The sequence below is a fragment of the Typopeltis vanoorti genome, chromosome 15, assembly GCF_054136105.1.
Source record: "Typopeltis vanoorti isolate ZY-2024b chromosome 15, IOZ_Tvanoo_1.0, whole genome shotgun sequence".
Taxonomy (NCBI): Eukaryota; Metazoa; Arthropoda; class Arachnida; order Uropygi; family Thelyphonidae; genus Typopeltis; species Typopeltis vanoorti.
In genome coordinates this window covers 70,835,317-70,857,534 of record NC_143563.1, presented here as the reverse complement: position 1 = coordinate 70,857,534, position 22,218 = coordinate 70,835,317, and the positions used below count along the sequence as shown (strand labels likewise).

Below are 22,218 nucleotides of genomic sequence, written 5' to 3'. Positions count from 1 at the left end.
ACTTTCCAAGCGAGTTCTTTGACCTTGAGTTCCTTCTGTCACATGCTGCTTGTACTTCTTAAAACAAAAGAAACTTGAAACAGAACAGGACATAGTGCATGTATTTTTGTGCATTTGCAATTTAAAAAAAAATACTACTGTTTTTAATCATTGAACTTCAAATTCAGAATTGCTTTAATAAGTTCATCATCATCATCAAATTCTTGCCATGTATCCTCAAGGGCTGTACAGGATATGATAGCACTACATTCTATCTACAATTTTCCTCCAAATCAGTCTGTTACCTGTCAAGACTCCAACATTATCAGATCTGATATTTCTATCTTCTAAGGCACTTATTACCATATCAATCCACCTATATCTTGGCTTTCCTCTGGATCTCTTTCCTGCAAACCTAGCAGAGAACACTTGTTTTGCTAATCTTTCCTCACCCATTCTATTTAAGTGACCATACCACCTGAGATTAGCTCTGCTAACGCATTTCTGGATGCTGACAATGTCAAGTTCTTTCCTAATATCCTCATTTTTAATATGATATTGCCATTGATGCCATCTGTTCATGCCCCTAATCTTTCTCAGGACTCTCATATCTGAGATCTCTAGTCTTTGGTCAAGTGTTTTACTTCTGACCCAGTTCTCATATCCATAAGTTAAAATTCGTTTGAACACTGTCTTTGTATACAGCTAATTTATTAACTAATTTCTCATTTATTCCATATAAATTTATTCACTTGACTTCCTACCATACCAGCTTTGTTGATGATTCTGTTGTATATTTCCATATTTAATTTACCATCTTCGCTAAAAATTGTGCCTAAGTAGCTGAAATGTTTCACTTGTTCTATAGGTTCTCCATTCATAATGCAGTTGATGTTTTCAATGCTTCTGCCTACGAGTGGTATGAAAAGTTCTCGGCCTAACAATGAAAAAACAAATTTATAATTTCAATATTATTTTTATTTTTCAACATAATCTCCCTTAAGACTAATACATTTATTCCAGCACCATTATCCTGTCCCTGTAGTGATTCTCAGTAAGATCTGCAAAATACCCTTCTATATCTAATACGCTAACCACTCGGCCTGGATGGCCAAGTGGTTAGGGTATCCACTCTCCAGCCAAAAGGTTGCAGGTTCAAATCCCGCTATGGGCATGGGTGTTTGTGATTGTCTGTGAAAATTATAGTGGTGGTGGTCAGTGGTAGATGGCGTTTTTGTAAATGTGGAAGGTAGTTGTGGTTGGTAGAGTGGTGGAGACGGACAGCTGTAGAGCAGGTGCCCTCCCTCGATGAGTCTTTAGACTCCCTGGAGGTGTAATGTAATAATAATAATAATAATAATAATAATAATATCTGCAATCACCTCTTGATTCGAAGAAAAAATGCTGACTAGTGAGGAAGAGTTTTAGTTTTGGGAAGAGATAGAAGTCAGAGGGAGCCAAATCTGGTGAATAGGGTGGATGTTCCAACAATTCATAGTGCAGATTCCTTAATTTTCCCATTGCCAAAACAACTTTGTGGGCAGGTGTATTGTCCTGATGAAAGATATTTTTTTCTTCTGCAAACCAGGTCTTTTCTCATGAATTTATTCATCTAGTCTGGTTTAAAGATCAGAATAATATTCCCTGGTTATTGTTTTACCCTTTTCAAGATAATTAATAAGCAAAATGCCTTTAGGATCCCAAAACATCGATGCCATGACCTTTCCTGCTGATGGAACCAACTTTGTCTTCTTTGGCGCTGAACAACAGGATTCTGTCCACTGTTTTGACTGCTCTTTGAATTCTGGTGTATAATGGTGAATCCAAGTCTAATCCATAGTAATAAATCAATGCACCAAATCAGTTTTATTCTTGTTAAAATACTCCAAGCACTGTTCAGAAATTTTCATTTAAGTGTGTTTTTGATCTGTGAGCGAGTGCAGCACTCATCTTGCACAAAGCTTTTTTGCATTTGCAATTCTTCGTGCAAAATATATCCTACATGTTCTTTTGAAATGCCTATAGTCTCAGCAATTTCACGCACTTTGACTCGCCAGTCATCCAATACCATATCATGCATTTGATCAATGATTTCTGGTGTTGTTACACTTTTTGGACGTCTTTCATGTGGATCATCTTCAAGGCTGGTATGGCCACGTTTAACTTCGGCAGCCCATTTCTTAATTGTCGAAAACGAAGGAAAAGAGTGCCAATAAACTTTTATGAACTTCGAATGAATTTCTTTTGGTGTTAAACCTTCTTTTACAAAGAATTTTATAACCACACGATACTCAATTTTATCCATTTCAAGGGATACAGACAACACTTTTTGCCTCAGACAGCTGTATAAAAAAATTACTTGATAGAATGACTTGCAATTTCACATGGATGCTTACGACAGATGTACCAAGTTAGAAAAAAAAAATTGTGCCGATAGTGTTGCCATGTGTGATCGAGGCTGAGAACTTTTCAGACTGCCCGCATATTTTCATTGTCTTTGTCTTGTTATTGTTGACCTTCATGCCATATCTATTACAACATTTATTCAGTTTAGTCAGGGAATCTTGCAGACTTGTAGCGGATATATTTAGAAGTATAATATCACCTGCATAAAGCAAAGAGCTGAGATTAACATCTCCAATTTTGATATCAGGTTTAATGCCACTTTCCTTCATAATGTGATCCATATAGATAATGAAAAAACTGAGGGGATAATGTACATCCTTGTCTCACACCAGATTTAACATTAAACCATCTTCCAGTACTTCCTTCAATTCTAACTGCTAACTTACAACTGAAATATAGACTAAGTATTGCCTGATATAATGCCCCATTGACACCATATAACTGTAGCATTTTGAATAGCTTCTTTCTTAGCACCTTGTCATATAGGTCTTTGTGATAAGATCATATAGATTCTAAATATAGATCTTTGTTATATTCCCATGATTTCTCAACTATTTGTCAAAAAGTGAAGATCTGATCCTGACAACCTCTATTTGGCCTGAAGATGGCAGGATATTCTGGAAGTTGCTGAAGCTTCAACAATCTCGGCCTCCTTTAGGCTTTTGAAGCTTTGTGAAGCTTGTTCTTCTCAGGAACACTCAGTAGAGAAATACCTCTGTAATTCTCTACTGATTATGTGTCCACCATGGAGTTCTGATTTTTCTATCCTTGCAGGCAACCTCACCACATGCCTCTCTGACTGAATCAATCAGTGTTTTCTTCAGGGCATGCCACTGAATCTCCAAGGTTTGGTTCCTGTTCTCAAGCTCTTTCATTTTTTCTTGAATAATATTTGTGTATTTTAGTACAGTTCATATCTGAGAGATGCTCAACTTTTATTCGCTTTAAAACTTTCTTATATGTTCTTCTTTTCAATATGAAATTCAATTTTATCCTGCTTAAGACTAAACAGTGATCGCTTCCAATTTCAAATCCTCTTTACACTCCAGTGTACTGCACTAGGGAGAAAACATCACTTATCAACAATAACATAAAAAACAGAGGATATTTTTGAGATCAGGACTGGTGGTGGGAGAACTTGGGGACACCTATGGAAGCTGGGCAAGAGTGTGGTTAGCAAGGGTGTTAGAGCTGGGCTCTTTACTTTTAGAGTGGTAAATGAGTGGAATAAGCTGCTAGAGTCTGTTGTGAGTGCTACGACGGTGAGTGAGTTCAAGGCAAGGTATGATAGATACTGTGAGAATGTCGTATAGTTGTGTGGACATGATGTTTATGGCCTCCCTCGATGAGTCTAAGGACTCCCTGGAGTCGCCTATAATAATAATAATAATAATAATAATAATCAATGAGACTTTTCTTATTCCTTGCCTCTTCTTTCCATGTGAATTTTTGTACATTTTTATGTTGGAACATTGTGTTAGTAATAACCAGTCCATGTCCTAAGCAGGAATCCAACAGGTATTTGCTATTATTATTAGCTTTGCTCTTTTCTCCAAATAATAAGTTCATATATTTATTAAATCAAAATATTTAAATTTGAAAGATTTTTTTTTAGTTTAGTTTTTTTTGTCTCTAGTTTTGTTGTTTTAAATAATTTTACTAGATATCTCTGTGGAATGAAATTTTTGTAAACAATGAGTATAACATAATACTGTTGATACAATAAACAAAGTAAAAAAAAAAAAAACATCTGTTTTGTTTCTGTAATTTGCAAGAAAATATTCTTTCATTATGAATTTTGTTTTATAAAATTATTTTGTTTATATTTTACTTATACAAAAACTAAGCATGTTGGTATAATTATTTAAAATTTTAAAATGATAAGGTAAACATTGCTCCCTTACACAGGACCACAGGATGGGATCATGCGCTGGTTGGAAAATGGTGAGTAGTTCTGAAAACACACCAATTTTGACTTTTACTATAATATAAAGGGGAAAATTCTTATGAGAGTGCTCTGAAAAAAAAGAGAGGAGAAAAGAAACATACTATGCAGTTGGCTTAAATATTTTTTTTCCATTTTTCCTGTAGTAAATTTCAAGGAGGTCTTATAGGACAACTCACATAACTGCCTCCTTCCTTCCTATAAGGAAGGAAAAGAGCATAATATATCATTTATCTTCTGGCCTGTTAGTCACATTCTTCTTCTTCTCATTGTTATTATTATTACATCAGATCTCAATGGAGTTAAAGATTCATCTTGGGAGGTCCTATAATAACATACACAGCTCATCAAACCATGCCTTAAACTCATTCACTGTGTTGGAACTTCATACTCCCAAGTAATACATACTGCTCATTGAACCACTCTTTATGCAAAGCTTGCTCCTCACTTCCCTTCTCACATCCTTCTTATACAGCTTCTAGAGATATATTCTTATACTGTTCATGCCTTCCCTTCCATTCTTTGAAGGGAAGGCATGAATAGTATATACATACTCTCCATCTCCTATCCACAAGGTTCTGGAAATTACATTTCCTCAATCTTTTTTTATACACAATGTTCCAGAGATCTAAAATTTAAGGAGGCATTTGCCAGCCTAGTTGGCTGGCAAATGCCTCCTTAAATCCTTGTTTACTATCATCTTCATTCCCCACTTCCTGCAAGATATCCCCACTAGTTGGGGGATATCTTGCCAAATATATTTTCCATCCCATTGTTGCTTTCCAAATTGGAAAACTTTACACTTTGCAACCTGAAACTGTTAACATCACTTACTTGCCAACTCACGCAGTTCCAGAGGTTCCCAAATTTTCTTGGTTCATGGTGCTTCCACACCACCCATAGGCAAAAAGAGATACCTAACAGTTCTGTTTATATCCTTTTGTAAAGTCACAGTCTGCTTTACTTTAAATCTGTGCACAGTGGCATGATCAATGCCTCATGTAAGGGAACCATAGCCTCCTTCGCATTGTTGCCATAATCCATTGTGATGTCTTCACAATTTTAGCAATTTTTTTGTCTCCCCCACATGAAAGGCTGTAAACTTATAGTATTAGTATCAGTGGCGGGCGATGAAAATTTTAATTAGGGGTGCTGCATATATATAAAAATTTATATACATATATAAAAAAAAAACTTTTTTTTCCCTAATCAGTAATGAATTTATTAATAAATAAATTTATATATTAAAAATTGCTTTATTAAAAATATTTCAGTCTCACCACGAACAAACACCAATAATAAAAGTTTCGTATCAATAGCAATGACAAGCGCAAACGAATACCGCCATTAGATCGCAGTGCATTTGTTTCATGTAACGATAATTGAAAAAATATAATTCTTTTCATATTTTCAACAGTGATACTTATCATAATTCAGCCTTGTATCTATAATAAATAAATAATTATATGTTATTTTAACAAAATAAAATAAGATTTACAAAAAATAGTTCACCACGAACACACACCAATAATAAACGTTTCATATCTCACAGAAATAACAAGCAGAAGAATATGATACACTGCCCAAACGGCAGTGTATCGTATGATGTAACGTGTAAAAACAAACAATTATTGGCGTTAGATCGCAATTATCGTTACACGAAACACATGAAAAAATATAATTCTTTTCATATTTTCAACAGTGACACTCGTCATAATTCAGCCTTGCATCTATAATAAATAAATAATTATATGTTATTTTAATAAAATAAAATAAGATTTACAAAATATAGTTCACTACGCACACGCACCACGTACAAATGTACTATATGCTTACAGCAAATCTTTTGTGGGTTAAAGCAACATAAAAAAATTAATTAAATTAAAAATTCTACTCTTAATTTCTGTCCCTTTCAGAACATCCTTTGTTAACCAAGTTTCACTGATACCAGTAATCTTCAAACAGATTGAGTTAATGTCACAAACTTATTCCTTTTATTCTTAATGCTCATTTCCTATATACAAAATTATACAAATTTTGTATATAGGAAAGTCAGTGCATTGTCACTATTCCCATACCTATTATTACTCTCAACAGTCTTCACTCTGATCTGGAATATACTATATATCCTCTCTTCAAAGCCACTTTCCCCCACATCAGGTCATTCCTACTACTTTCCATCTGCAACCCTAGTTTTCCTGTCCTAACAAACTCACTTACTCAGAAAACAACAGCCTCTCCAAATGCCTGCAATCTTTCTCTGCTCAAATGTAATCCATCCTTTCATACAGCTGCCTTCTACCCATCAAACACTCCAAATATCCACTTATTCCAGACCAGTCTTCCTACACATTCATCCTGTTATCTCATTCATTATCGCTACTCTCCTTCTCAACTCTGCATTTTTATACATAGGCAACACAAACACTATCTTCCCTTTCACACTATCTCTCAGGTTATTTGTATCAGCCATCACTGTCATCTCATTCACATTTTCATGGCACTTCATTACCATTGCTGCACTCTTTATTCCTTCAAGAAACACTCCTCTAACCCTCTGTGCATCCCAAATCATTGAATAGCTATACACCATACCACACACTCCTCACAGCTCCATTCTTTCTCCTCTCACTGGCATCATGACTTTTTATTCTCTCTCCTCTTTCTTTTTCACTTAGTTTCCTTCTTCTGATCTGTCTATTTCTTGTGCCCACACTCTCTCTCCACTTCCTCTGATTTCTTCTCTTTCCCTGTCTCTTCCATTCTCTTTCTTTCTGAATATGGTCTTGTGTTTCTTGTCTTACAGCAAACCTGTAAAACAAGAAACTTATTTTGGCTACTTACATATGATTTTTTAGCAGAGATAAATTGATAGCACAATTGGATATGGTTGAATCCATATCCAGTATGATAACTACAAATCATTACCATAAAATTTTGGAAATGTACCTCAAAAAGTGTATGGGATACTGTGATATTACTACATGATTACTTTTATATTATTATTAATTTCCTATCAACAGTTTCCCTCCAACGTTTGCTATTTGTCAAGTCTTCAATACTGTCAGATCTTATATTTCACTTTTCTAAGGTACTTCTAATTGCATACCTTAATCTACAACACACCTGCTTCTTTCAAGTGTCTTTGCTATCTTATATTTACTATGCACAGCTTTCCCTTAATTATTTTTCAGTATCGTTATTCCGAAGACTTTTGTAAATCATAATGTAAAGTTTAGAAAACTTTTCTTCATTTTGTATTATATTATGATGTGATATCTGTAAAACAAACTAATATAGAATATTTGAATATTTGACAGGCTTAGTGAACGTGCTGATTCCCAAGAGTCTGCTGTAAAAACTGCAGAAAAACTTTTAAACGTAGGTGATTTTAGCTTTTTTATTAGCTAGATTTTCTTTGGAAAAAAAAAAAAAATGCACAAAACTTTCTTTAGTATATTTATTATACAGAAACAATTTCTTCAGTTTTAATTCTTATTTTCATCCTATGTTTTATTGTAAAATAATTTATTTAGGGAGGGAAAAAATAAAAATACAATAAACACATTCACTATAGTGAATCTATAGAAATCAAAAAATAGTTTCTTGAAGAATTGAAACATTAATAATTATAATAGAAAATAAATAACAATAGAAAACTTATGTGAAATGATTCATTTCATGCAAAATTTTTGCTGGGTATTAAGGGCATCCTTAATAATTTAAAATTGGAATAAAGGCAAAAGCAGGCATAACTCAAGATTAAAGAATGCAAATGTGAAGGTAAAAAAACTGGAATAATGTAGAGCAAAATGGTCTGATCTTCTACAGCCCTTACTGTGTTTAAATAAATAAATAAGGCATGCGGTGTTAAAGTGAATAATTTTCCAAAGAGATTAACTGCAATAAAGTTTCACAACTTTCTTTGTGCAAAAATATCTAAATATTTTTAGATGTGTATTTTTAGAGCATTGAATATATTATCCAATTTTTTTTTTTTTCTAGAAATAGAAAACTGAAGTCTCCCATATGGGCAGTGAAACAATGAAAAAAGTGTTGTTTTCTATTTCTAGCATAAATGGTGTCCCAGAATGAACAATATTGATCTTTGTAAGACACTCTTAAAATTTGGATAAATCCTGTCATATGGCAAAAATATCATACACATATCAGTACCATATTTAAGGCTGTGGTTAGTTGTTTTGGAAATGTTCAAAATCTTCCATGAAATAATTAGCCAGGATAGGGGGAAAAAGGATCATCTATATTCATAATCTGTATTTGTGGGTAAAATTGTTCTGACATTCAAAGTAGCCTGCACAAATTATGACATGGAAAAGATGAACTACAATTAATAACAATAGAAAACTTATGTGAAATGATTCATTTCGTGCAAAATTTTTGCTGGGTATTAAGGGCATCCTTAATAATTTAAAATTGGAATAAAGGTAAAAGCAGGCATAACTCAAGATTAAAGAATGCAAATGTGAAGGTAAAAAATGGAAATGGAAAGTCTTATCAAAGTAATTTTAAAAGTTTCTTTGCAAGGAATGTTAGTGAATAGCAAAACAATATTAATACTAATAAATAAGACTTCAAAAACTATGAGGAAAGAATGTCAGGAGTATATGGAAGTGGTCAGAGATAATGGTTGAGGGAAGCAGTATCAGTTTCTTTATACAGTTTCAAAGATGGCCACTTATTCTGCTCCCATTCTGTGAAATATTTCTTCCATGTTAACCTAGTAACAACCCCTGACCAATCATATTTCTCAATCAATCCCCCCCCCCTCCTCCTATTCACAAGACTTTGCAAATTACATTGCAAAACTTTGTGAACAGTCTTCAATCCATTTTCATACTCCACATTCCCAAGACCATTTACCACCTTAGTGAGTCCTCTCTGGACCCTTTCTAGCTGGGACTGTACTTTCCTGAGGCAGGCAGGGTCCAAGATGATAGAGTACTCTGCCCCCTCCACCCCCCCTTACAAAATGAACAATGACAAATAAAAACAATCAGTATATACAGAAACCTTTTATTACATTTATTAAAGAAAGTTATGCTAAGTAAAGACAATACATATCAAACACAAATGCTAACTAGCACAAAGTAACCACAAATGTTTTTTTTTACAGACTTTTCTTTTTTGATTCATAAATGTATCAATAATGTTGTCATAATTCATATTATGCACAAACATAATTTTCAATAAATAATAGTGATAAATTTGACATTTTATTATGATGCAAAGAGTTTCATAAATAATTTTTCACCTTTTTAAGTACAGAAAATGAACATTATCTGTTTGTGGTATGACTGCAAACAGTCATGGACACTTAAAAATATATGAAAATAAATATGAGGGTGGTCTGAAAAGTTCTCAGCCTCAACCATAGATGGCAACACTATTGACAAGATTTTTTTTTTTCTAAGTTGGTACATCTGTCATAAGATCCATGTGAAATTGCAAGTTATTCTATCAAGCAGTTTGTTATATACAGCTGTCTGAAGCAAAAGTGTTGTCTGTATCCCTTGAAATGGATAAAATTGAATATTGTGCGGTTATAAAATTCTTTGTAAAAGAAGGTTTAATGCCAAAAAAATTCATTCGAAGTTCATAAAAGTTTATGGACACTCTTCTCCTATGTTTTTGACAATTAAGAAATAGGCTGCCAAGTTTAAACGTAGCCGTACCAGACTTGAAGATGATCTACGTGAAGGATGTCCAAAAAGTGTAATAATCTGCACTATGAATTGTTGGAATATCCACCCTATTCTTCAGATTTGGCTCCCTCTGACTTCTATCTCTTCCCAAAACTAAAATTCTTCCTTGCTGGTCAGCAATTTTCTTCGAATCAAGAGGTGATTGCAGCTGTAAAGGGGTATTTTGCAGATCTTACTGAGAACCACTACAGGGATGGGATAATGGTGCTGGAGCATCACTGGAATAAATGTATTAGTCTTAAGGGAGATTATGTTGAAAAAATAAAAATAATTTTGAAATTATAAATTTGTTTTTTCATTGTTAGGCCAAGAACTTTTCAGAACCTATTTAGTATTATTTGCATTCTTGTTATTTTTATTTATTTATTTTTTTTTTTTATAAGTGGCATATAATCTGTTTAAATATTGACTTGAAATAATGGCATCCTTTTTCTGAGATATATATATATATTATAGTGATATGGGAAATTTAACAAAAAACAGTCATAATTTTTTATGTTCAATTTGAATTATTTATACTTTTAATTTTTCAATTTTAAATCTCATTGTTTGGGGCCATTAAATTGGCCCTAATTTTTTGGGGTGCCCAGCTAGAGCCTCCTTTGCCTCTGCATAAATATGTCCTTGTTTCTAACATGTCCTTAATCACTAAGAAAATCTGGTGACCAAATCTGTGCACAATAATCCATATGAGGCCTGATTAAAGCATTATACAATAGAATCCTAACCTCTTTATTTCTGCATGTCAAGGTCCATTGCATCATTGCCATTATCTGATATGACAACTTGTGCAATGTAGCCTGAGTTTTCTTGTCTACCACCATTCCCAGATCTATCATCTCTCCTACCTCCTTTAAAGTTTACTCATCAAGTGTATACTTTGCATCCCATCGTTGCTTACCAAATTTCAAAACCTTACACTTTGCAACATTAAACTGATAGCCCATTCATACGATCTGCGCAAGTCCTCCTGTAAAATCATACATTTGCTTGACGCTGAATTGCTCTTCCCAATTTTGTATCATCTGTAAGCAGTTACATTCACCAGTTAAACCCATCCTAGTATCATTGATATACAAATTGAACAACTTTGGTCCCAATACAGACCCTTTCAGCACACCACTAGTGATTTTACTCTTTCGGGGTCTGCACTCCCACATACACCTTTATGATAACTATCTAACAGCCATTCACTGATCCAACTCATTATTCTGTTATCCAGTCCCATCCATTTCAGTTTATTTAACAGCTTGTCATGTGGCAGACTATCAACAACTTTTACAAAATCTAAGTATACCACTGTATATGCATTCTCCCTTGTCCAATACATTTGTCACCTTGTTATAGTGCATAAGTGAGTTGGGTAAACATGATTTTCCTTTAACAAGCCCATGCTAACATCCACAGAGAATACTGCTGTTATCATCCATTTCTGTAACCTAGTTTTCACCTATCTCTCCAGTACCTTACCACAACTCCAGATATGCAGATTGAACTATAATTTGTAACCACAGCCTTATTGCCAGCTTTATGTAGTGGAACAACTTTACCTTCTTTCTGCTTTCTTGAGACCTGTGCTGCTGTAAGACTTATTAAAAAGGCATGCTAATGCTATTGCCAATTCCCTGGAACATTCCCTTAATAATTAGAACAACTTATTAATCTTTCCAGTATTTCAGCAGAGTCCAACTGCATCCTCAGAGAACAATGAACATATTGAATCTCCCTCAGCCTTAAGAAACTATCCAGACCTAATCAAATTTAGTTGTATGAAACTACTTCAAATCTGGGAAGCACTCATCCTTAGAACCTCAGCCCAATATCCAAGAACACCCATCCCAATCCATTAGGGGGCTATGTATGACTTTAAACTTGCCTTTGTTGTTCATATTGACACTTGGTAAGTTTCTCAACTATTCTTTTTAGTAATTTCTCCATAAAGGATGTTTTTTAGTCATTTTGTTTCTAATTGTCCCTATACTTTTTTTCTGATCACACCTATAATCTCTTATACCAATATATTATTTTCATATGGACTTACTGTGCTTTTTTCACCATATTTTCTTTATGAAATCAAATAGGAATGATAGATCTTTCATTCCTATTTGAGTTTCTCATTCCTGTGGATGACATACTGTCTACCAATAATTGCCTGGACACCCCTGTTATTTAAAGTTATGGAACATTCCAGGTTTGTTAATAACATAAAAACCAGTGTATACAGATGGTAGGAAGCAGTATTTCATTATAGCAGTTGAATACAGGTGGTATGGCAACACGACACAAACTCAGTGACTTGAGGGAGGTGTCATCGTAGGCTATCACATTGTTGGTATGTCCATATGCTCCATTGCCGCTCAACTGGAGCATTCAAAATCAACAGTTGGTGATGTGATCAACAAATGGAGACATTCTAGTATCACTAGTGCATGAAAACACCTAGGGCGGCCATTGAAAGTGACTGACAGGCACAGGAGGATGTTAAAATGGATGGCATGCAAAAACCAGCTACAGTCAGCACAGACCTTCCATGATGACTTCCAGAGTGCCAAATAATACCATGGTGAGCACTTATACTGTATGATAAGAACTTCATTTACTGGGTTTCCATGGAAGAGCAGCGGCACACAAGCCGAACATCAAAGAGCCTGTGAACTGGACAATTGACCAGTAGAAAACAGTACTCTGGAGTGATGAATCAAGGTTCACCTGTTTCCAGTTTGATGGCAGGGTGTGGAGGCAGCCTGGTGAAAGCTTGTTATCACATCGTGTTGTACCTACAGTAAAGTTTGGAGGTGGAGGAGTAATGGTGTGGAGTGCATTCAGCTGGTTTGGAATGGGACCACTGGATGTTGTTGTCCATGTTTCCTTGGAGGCAGCTTCAAGTACCTTGATATTTTAGATAATCAGGTGCTGCCTACACTGTGGAGTTTTTATGGAACAGACCCATGTTACTATCAAGATGACAATTCCCCATGCCACAAAGCTGCAGCTGTTGTGGAATGGTATGAAGAGATGGGTGTTAAACAACAATCCCCCATGCTACAAAGCTGCAGCTGTTGTGGAATGGTATGAAGAGATGGGTGTTAAACAACAATCCCCCATGCCACAAAGCTGCAGCTGTTGTGGAATGGTATGAAGAGATGGGTGTTAAACGACTGTCCTGGCCTGCACAGAATCCTGACCTCAACCCCATCAAACACCTGTGGGATGAATTGGAGCAGCAATTGAGGTCCAGAGCAGCATGTCCTTGATCCGTCATTGAACTCATTGCTGCTTTGATGGAGGGATGGAGACAAATTTGACCTGATGTCTGCCGCACATTGGTGGAAAGCCTCTGTGAAAGTGTACAGGAGTTAATCAAAACCAAAGGTGGACATACCTGATATTAGGATTCACCTGCTGGTATCAGTTGTAAATTGGTAAAGTATCCAGACAATTATTGGTAGTTAGTGTATGTGAAATATGATAAAAAAAGCTGTATATCTGTAAGCAGTGAATATGCTGCCTATGAATCATTCTGTTATTTTTTCACTATTTTAAAATTTAAGTATATACAGGGTGTTCGGGATAAATTTGACAGTTTCGTAAGGAAAAAGAAAATCTTCTTTGTATCTATTAAATTTAATGAATTGACAAAAAAACATTACAGGCAGAGTTAATTACAATACTATCAACAAGATTTACTCAAAATAACCACCATTAGCATCGATCACAGCTTCAATTCTGCTTCGGAACCTCGAACAAGCTGATGCTACAGTCTCCCTGGGAAGGGCCACAAAAACTGTTTTAATTTTATCCATTAACTGGGCTTTTGTATTACTGGAAGTGCGATTGGTGTCTTTTTCAACTGCGCCCCATACAAAATAATCCATGGGGTTAAGGTCTGGGGAGTTTGGAGGCCAAACATTTGGACTGGTGAAGTCGTAGAAATTTTCAGACAACCATTTTTGACTTTTCCCAGAAGTGTGGCAAGGGGCCAAATCCTGCTGCCATACATACGGCCTACCATTGGCTACCCTTGTTATCCAGGGCTTGACTACAGTTAGCAACTCCACGAACAAAGCCCGAATTCCAATGCCAGGGTTCTTCAACACCTGTTCCTGCAGATTTGCGAGGAATTCTGCTGTACGAACGCAATCAGATCGTCTGCTAGGGATCTTTCTTCTTGCTACATCCTCATAGTCACCATTGCAAGTCTCTAGTTCATGCCTGATTGTTTTTACTGTATTCAGGGAGCATTGGGCAGCAGTCGTAATATCCTTATTTTGATGGCGGGCACGAATCATCATGATACAAGTTATTCTCTTCCATGATTCAGGTGGGTTCCAGCTATCCATCCTTTCTGACATCTTGTATATGAATGAAGAAGGGTCCAAACTTTTAAATGAAGAGAAGTGTGTGTTAATACATGTAACTTACGGAAAAATATAATTAATTATAAATATGTCAAATTTATCCCGAACACCCTGTATTTCCTCGTTTGTTATATATGTCCTATATCTTTCATCTGGTGTTGCTACATTGCTGGCTGGTGTGATTCCTAATATTTTGTCACTCCTCCATAGCACAATTGGAATAACTACATTGCGCCCCTTTGGTTGGAAAAGGCCTAGGTTCAGTTCTCATTGTGACAAGAGGAAGGAATCTTATATATGAGTTTTTTTCAGTTGAAGGTTAGCCGATCTCATATGGCAGGGTTTTCCCTCCTGGAAAACTCGAATTTTTAATCCCACGTACTGACAAATCGGCCTTGAGAATACACACAATTTACAGACAAAAAATACTAGTGATGGTGGTGGTGGGCAATAGATGACATTGTGTGCAGATGAGGATGGTAGTAACGAGTCTTTGTAGTTGGTTGATTAAATAGTGGAGACAGAGAGTTGGAGAATAGAGTGCCCTCCCTCGATGAATCCTTGGACCCCTTGGAAGTGTCACATAATAATAATAATAATAATAATAATATCACCCCTGTTGAGAAAGAATGGACTGAACTAATAAAAATAACTGAAATTATATTTAAATTCAAACAATATTGCCAATTATTACACAAAATGATACATCTTTACTTGAGTCATTTCCCAACAGTCTTCCTCTAGCCATCCGCCTGGAAAATGAAGATATGATGATTGTAAACAAAGAGTGCACAGGTACAGATATACATTCCCTTTGAATTTAACATTCAACATATGAATAATTGCACTGTCAAGGATAAAATATCCATAAATAACTCATATCCTAAATATCCATAAGGATTAAGTTAAAGGGAGATAGTAAATCCAGTTTTATTTTATAGCTGGGTACGAAACTCGGATCGAAATCCATCGAATCCATAGAGTTTCATGCCGAAAAAACTATCGGCTAGCCCAAGTGTAAGTAATCACTTGGGTAGTACAACACCAGGGCAACTCCGAGCAAAGGTGGAGCAAGCTCAGTCACTAACCTTAATATTCTCTCATAAAGTAAAACACAGCTCCTAAGAGATGTATATATACTGTTTTACATTATGAGAAGAGGTCACTACCCAGACCAGTTTCAACCTTTTTTGAGGTCTCATCAGTTGCTCAACCTTTGCTTGGAGTTGCCCTGGTGATTACTTACTACCCAAGTGATTACTTACACTTGGCTCGCCGATAGTTTTTTTGGCATGAAACTCTATGAATTCAATGGATTTCAATCCGAGTTTCGTACCTGGCTATAAAATAAAACAGGATTTACTATCTCCCTTTAACTTAACTTATGTCACCGGTAACATAGCCTTTTGGCTTATTATCCATAAGGATTATTACTTTAAAGATTCTGATATTAATGTTTTGCAGCGAATTAAAGTTTTCCTGATGTAGCAGATTAGAATGAATTGCTGGAGTAGAATATTTGTTGTCTTTTGGGAGTCAGGCAATTTCTGATCAAAAATCATCTGTATCAGTAATTTTTTTATATTGTCAATGTCAGTTGTTGTCTAATAAAAATAAACTCTCTAAAATACAAGTCTATTTCTCAAAACCTTTTGATGTATATACATCATATTTAAGTGTAAATCTTTAATAGGAACTGAAGCCAAAGGTTGGAAATGATCTGGACTTCCGAATCATGAACAATTTCGTTTTACTGGCAAGAAGACAGAAAGGAGAAGCTGAAAATGTTTTAAATGACTTTATGCAGATCATCACTGATGAAAGATATGTAAGAAATATAATTGTGTTTAACAATTGTCTTTAATTGAAGAAGACCTAATATTATAATTGTTAATAAATATAAAACTAATTAGCCACTTTATCAGGACAAGCTAGTAATGCAGTTATCTCTCACTATAGCATAGGGAACACACAGAAATGGTTTGTTATACAGCTACTTTTGCTATAATGAATTTCTATTAGTATGGTATTATACCTATTGATCTAGTGAGAGAATTTGCTATAGCATTGTTTGCTGTAGTGAAAATCAACTGTATATTAGTCTAATGCCTAATTGTTATTACTAATAACACATAGTTGGCTGGCAAAAATTGAGCTTTAGAACCATCTCCTGTAAGGAATAAGGGTCTTCAACGCATCGCCCGCTGGCCACCTGTGGCCCATGGAACTCTTTGTCGTGGCTCACTGGCCATTTTGAAAAAATAACTACTTAACATTAAAGCACGATTAGATAAAAAATAATTTCAATGAAGCCTGCGGGCCACTAAGCTATACTGCAGTATTTAGAATTGTAAGATGCTTTCCAGATTCATAAGCAACACTGTGCATTTGATACTTTACATAAAATCCTATAAAAATAAATATTAAATAAACATGCTTCTTCAGCTATCTACTAGCGCCAAGTGGTACTTAAGTACTAACATTGCAGGCAGATGGCTGAAGCAGTAGTTCGTTCGAGTGCGCTGTCTAGTGCCTTCCAGATACATCTCGAAGGTTCTCGATACTTATACAAGAATAAGTATAATCTCGATACTTATACAAGAATATCACACTGTTAACGACTGACTGACTGACTGTGGATGAGATCCTCTTGTAATTATTTTCATATAATTACAAGAGGATCTCATCCACAGTCAGTCAGTCAGTCGTTAACAGTGTGATATTCTTGTATAAGTGCATGCAGGTTCGTTGTGTCAGCCTTAGCCTATTGTAGTTTTATATTGCCAGACTTTTTTCATTAGTGTGAGACATATTCAGTGGATAATAACCGTTACATGGGCATTTTGGATCATTTTTTGGGTTCACCTTCCATCACTATGGCATCTACAAGTAAAAAAGCGTAAATCAAGTGATTCTTGTCAGGGTTTTTAATGAAAAGTGGACCGATTTGTACTTTTTTGTGCCAATCGACGATAAGCCAGTGTGTTTAATTTGTCGTGAGTCAGTATCAAAAGAATACAATATAAAACGACACTATGAGACAAAGCATGCATCCAATTTCTATCACCTTCAAGGGCAGCTTTGTGTGGACAAAGTGAACTGTCTCCAAATTGATTTAAAATCCAGCATTTTAAATCAATTTCAAAAGGCAAAGGGAAGAGAGGAAATGTACATCAAAGTAAGTTATGTAATAGCTGAAAAATGTGCTAAAAAATCAAAAGCCTTCTTGGACGGCGAATTTGGGAAAGAATGTCTCATCGCTGCTGGGGATATTCTGTGCTCAAATAATAAGAAAGTGTTTAAAAAAATCGAGTTTGTCTGGGGTAACTGTAGCACAACGTGTCAAAGAACTTGCCAGTGACATTGAAGGAACTTTAAAAAAAACGATCATCCGAATTTACATCATATTCACTCACTTTAGATGAAAGCACAGATGTGAAGGATACAGCACAACTGGCTATCTTTGTCCGTGGCATTGATCAACAATTCAATGTGACAAAAGAACTGCTAGCGCTCATACCTATGAAGGGAATGACGAAAGGCACTGATATTCTTGAAGCCGCCAAGAAAACGCTCCAGTGTTTTGACCTCAGCTTAACCAACCTTGAGGGTGTGGTAACTGATGGTGCCCCTTCTATGGTGGGAAAGAACGAAGGGTTTGTTGCACTGCTACAGAAAGAACCGGAACTAGAAGGAAAAGATTTTGTTCATTACCACTGTTTAATCCACCAGGAGAATTTGTGTGCAAAAACTGTTGGATTTGAGAATGTCATGAAAGTTATTGTGACTGTCGTCAACATTATTAGGGCAAGAGGATTGAATCATCGTCAATTTCAATAGTTTTTGACCCAAGAGTGTGAAGCAGATCACGGCGATGTGGTTTATTATAGTGATATGCGTTGGTTGAGCAGAGGGAAGATTCTTAAAAGAGTCTTTAACTTAAGGAGTGAAATACAGCAGTTCATGCAAACCAAGGGAAATCCGATTGCGGAATTTAGCGATCCGAAGTGGATGACAGACTTTGCCTTTGTGACTGATATCTCGTTGCATATGAATGACCTAAATATGTGGCTACAATCCAAAGATCAACTGGTGCACACTCTGTTTGATCACATCTTTTGTAGCCAAGCTCAAACTTTGGGAGGCACAACTCGCATAAAAAGACTGAACTAATTTTCAGCTTCTCAATGAGTCCAACTGTTCGTCTCTTGATGAATATACTACTAAATTAGCCGTGTTGCAAAGTGAGTTCGAAGAGAGATTTAGTGATTTTCATAGCCAACAGTCTTCTTTAGATTTATTTTCAATGCCATTCAGCGTCAATGCTGCTGAAATGCCAAGCTCATTGCAAATAAAGCTGCTTGAACTCCAAAACAACTCTTCTTTGAGAGAAAAATTATTCAATGTGCCCTTGCTTACATTTTATACAAAGGCTACATTTCTGAGGATGCATTCCCCAATCTTCGCCAGCATGCTTTGAAGATATGCGCTTTGTTAGGAAGCACATACTTATGTGAGCAGTTCTTCTCCAGAATGAAGCATGTGAAGTCCAAGACAAGAACTCAGATTACGGACCAACATCTTGAGAATACTCTGTGCATAGTGACTTCCAATATTGATGCCAACATTGGCAAGCTGGTCAAGGAAAAACATTGCCAAGTTGCCCATTGACATTGTAAAAAATGAATGTTTTCTTCATTAAATTATCTTTTTTTCAAATATTGATTGTATTTACTTATCATGAACCTGCACTACCTACACTCTTAAAGCTGAGTTTGTTTATTTTTATAGGATTTTATATAAAGTATCAAATGCACAGGTTCCTTGCGAATCTGGAAAGCATCTTACAATTCTAAATACCACAGTATAGCTTAGTGGCCTGCAGGTTTCATTGAAATTTTTAATGCAGCCCACACAGTCTGAAAGGTTGAAGACCCCTGGAATAAGCTAATTCCTTATAGTCCTTACTCTGTACACCTTACTTCCTAGAAAGGATGAAAAGTGACTGAAAGGAAATGGATGATATGTTCCTTGTATGTATGTATGTATTGTTTTTCATACATCTCTCTCTCTCTCTCTCTCTCTCTTTAGGAAGGAACAGTACTCATTTAATAATATTATAACACATTTCATCAAGTAGTTAGTATTAAAGTAGGGGTGCACTGAATATTCGATTTTGCTTTGGTATTTTTAGCTAATTTGGCATGCTTTTCAAATATTCAGCTTCAGCCAAATCAGTAAAAAGATTTGGTATTCAGTCAGCTGAAACAGAAGTATTCTTCTTATTTTATCTATTCTATTCTATATAGTGTATATTTAATATTTAAATATAAATATAAATTTATAGTTATTTTTAATAATTAATTTTTTTAGAAAATATCTCATGGCTCACAAACATCTGATGTTTATGGATATCTTTGTACCTATATAGTTCTTAGGTCTAGAAACCTTGACTACCCCTGTCATAGACCATGCATATGAAAAACACAACTTTCTGACACATAATTGCTTTGGCATTGATTAAGAGCTTTTGTCCTCTTAAGGTTTCTGTCTGATCTCTGATGAGAACCAATGATTTGAAATAGCTGTCAGGCCAGTGAAACTATAATCAAAAAATCCTTAATAAAAGGCAAATATATATAGGTGCATAGGAAGCACTGTCTTTTAAGTATTATTTGAAGTTTTTCCACTTAGTGATACTATAAATCAACTATGCCAAAAAATTATATTCTTGGTTTAATCCTTTATCCAAGTGTAAGCAAATAAAGATTGCACCTGAACTAATTTCAGGACTGGGCAACTCGTATATAGAAGCTCCTTATCCTTATAAGGACTGGCTTAAAGGGGCGAAGCAAGAATGCTTTTCATATTCCCCGTTATCTGTAGAGGACAGTGTAGGGATAAGGTGTTATTGAGCAATTAAAGCTCTGATCATGGCAGGAGGGTAACAGTAATAGCTGAGCCTCAGTTAGAACTTCATTGGCTACAGCATTGCCATCCATTACCCTCCAAGGGTATTGGATTGAATGAATCAATCACCGCATCTCACAGTCGATTGTTCCCCCCTCAATCTGCCTCATATAGAAGCTAATGAAATAATGCAGAAGTCATATTTCCATATACAATTCGCCAAAAGGTGTCACTCTTTATTACTAAAATACTCTGGATTAAAGATAGATGATGGAAGTTTTTCCACTTGGTTGTACTATAAATTAGAGATGTCAAGAAATTATATTCATATTTTCATCCTTTATCCTTCAACTTTGGTATCACTTCTGGGTCTGGCTCCCGTTGATGAGACTTCAATAAAGGTTGAAACTGGTCTTGGTAATGACCCTTCCCATAATGCATAGCATTATACATGCCTGTAATGATATGTGCTTTGCATTATGGGATACTAAGGCAAGTGATATGAAGTCATTAGCTTCTATATAGGGGTTGCCCAGTCCTGAAATTACTTCGGTGCAAACTTTGTTTGCTTACACTTGGATAAAGGATTAAACCAAGAATATAATTTCTTGGCATCTTTAATTTATAATGTCTTTTAAGTAGCATGAGCTAAGACAACTCTGAAATGAAACATTATACATTATATAATGTTTCATTTATCCCATATTATATACATTATATACATATTTTATTCCATATTATATACACTATATGCATCTATATGGCGTGCTAAGGGTCGAAGCTGTATAACTGACAAGAGACCTCCACATAGCCTTTAAAGGAATGCGGAGAACTGGCTAGGGCTTCTGACCTAATGTCCAATCCTCACCTTCTCGTGGTGCACCCTGTTGGGTATCTATCTGGAGACTGAACGAACGAGGATGGGCTGGAAATTTGGGATTTAACTGACAAAATTGTATCCTTATTGGCTTAATCCAATATAAAAAATGATGGTACCACACGACAAAATTTCATGCCGGCTGGGGTGTCGCCTGGTTAAACAAGGCCCCCGTTGTTTTCAACAGGGAACCAGGACGAACATCGAAAGGTCAGCTACTGGAACGAATCTGAAATCACACCCCAACTCAACATCATTAAATTAAAGATCGGTACTATCAACATAAGACTCTTGAATAGCAAAGAAATGGAGCTAGCTGAGGAATTAGATAAGTACCAGATCGACATAATAGGGGTGACTGAAACAAAAAAGACAAACACTGGTGAGATCTTTCTGAGCAATAAATACAAAATGTTATATTCAGACAATGAAAATCAAGGAAAAGAAGAAGTAGCCATAGTATTCAACACAAAATATGAGGCTAATCTTCTTGAATGGCAGGCAGTCTCAAGTAGAATGATGTGGGCAAATATCAGAATGGGGACCTGGACAATGAGATTTATTTGTGCCTATGGTTCCACAGAAGGCTCTACTAAGGTAGAAGTGGAGGAATTTTTTGAGGCTCTAGAGAAAGCTACTGACACAATGAAAAAGGAAAAGTTGGTCCTTGTTGGGGATATAAATAGCAGAGTAGGAAGTGATTGTCAGACATACAAAAATATTTTGGGAAAATTTGGAGAAAAGAGCAAAGCTAATAATAATGGCAAATATCTGTTGGATTTCTGCTCAGGACATGGACTGGTTATTACTAACACCATGTTCCAACATAAAAATGTGCACAAATTCACATGGAGAGAAGAGGCAAGGACTAAGAAAAGTCTCATTGACTATGTTATTGTTGATAGTGATGTTTTCTCCCTGGTGCAGGACACCAGAGTGTACAGAGGATTTGAAATTGGAAGTGATCACTATTTAGTCTTGAGCAGGATAAAACTGAATTTCATATTGAAAAGAATA

The 22,218-nt window shown here is 35.6% G+C and overlaps 1 protein-coding gene across 2 annotated transcripts in view; it reads left to right on the top strand.

Annotated features, from left to right (window-relative positions):
- The window catches only part of LOC150098870 (tetratricopeptide repeat protein 21B-like), a 388,504-nt gene that overhangs the window by 289,376 nt on the left and 76,910 nt on the right, over window positions 1-22,218 (top strand). Inside the window, exons 30-32 of one of the 2 annotated variants that reach the window (XM_090404951.1) lie at window positions 4,294-4,329; window positions 7,651-7,711; window positions 16,108-16,242. In XM_090404951.1, coding sequence (XP_090261077.1) covers window positions 4,294-4,329; window positions 7,651-7,711; window positions 16,108-16,242 — 232 coding nt within the window. The remainder of the gene's footprint in view (window positions 1-4,293; window positions 4,330-7,650; window positions 7,712-16,107; window positions 16,243-22,218) is intronic. The other variant, XM_090404953.1, reaches the window with a different exon arrangement.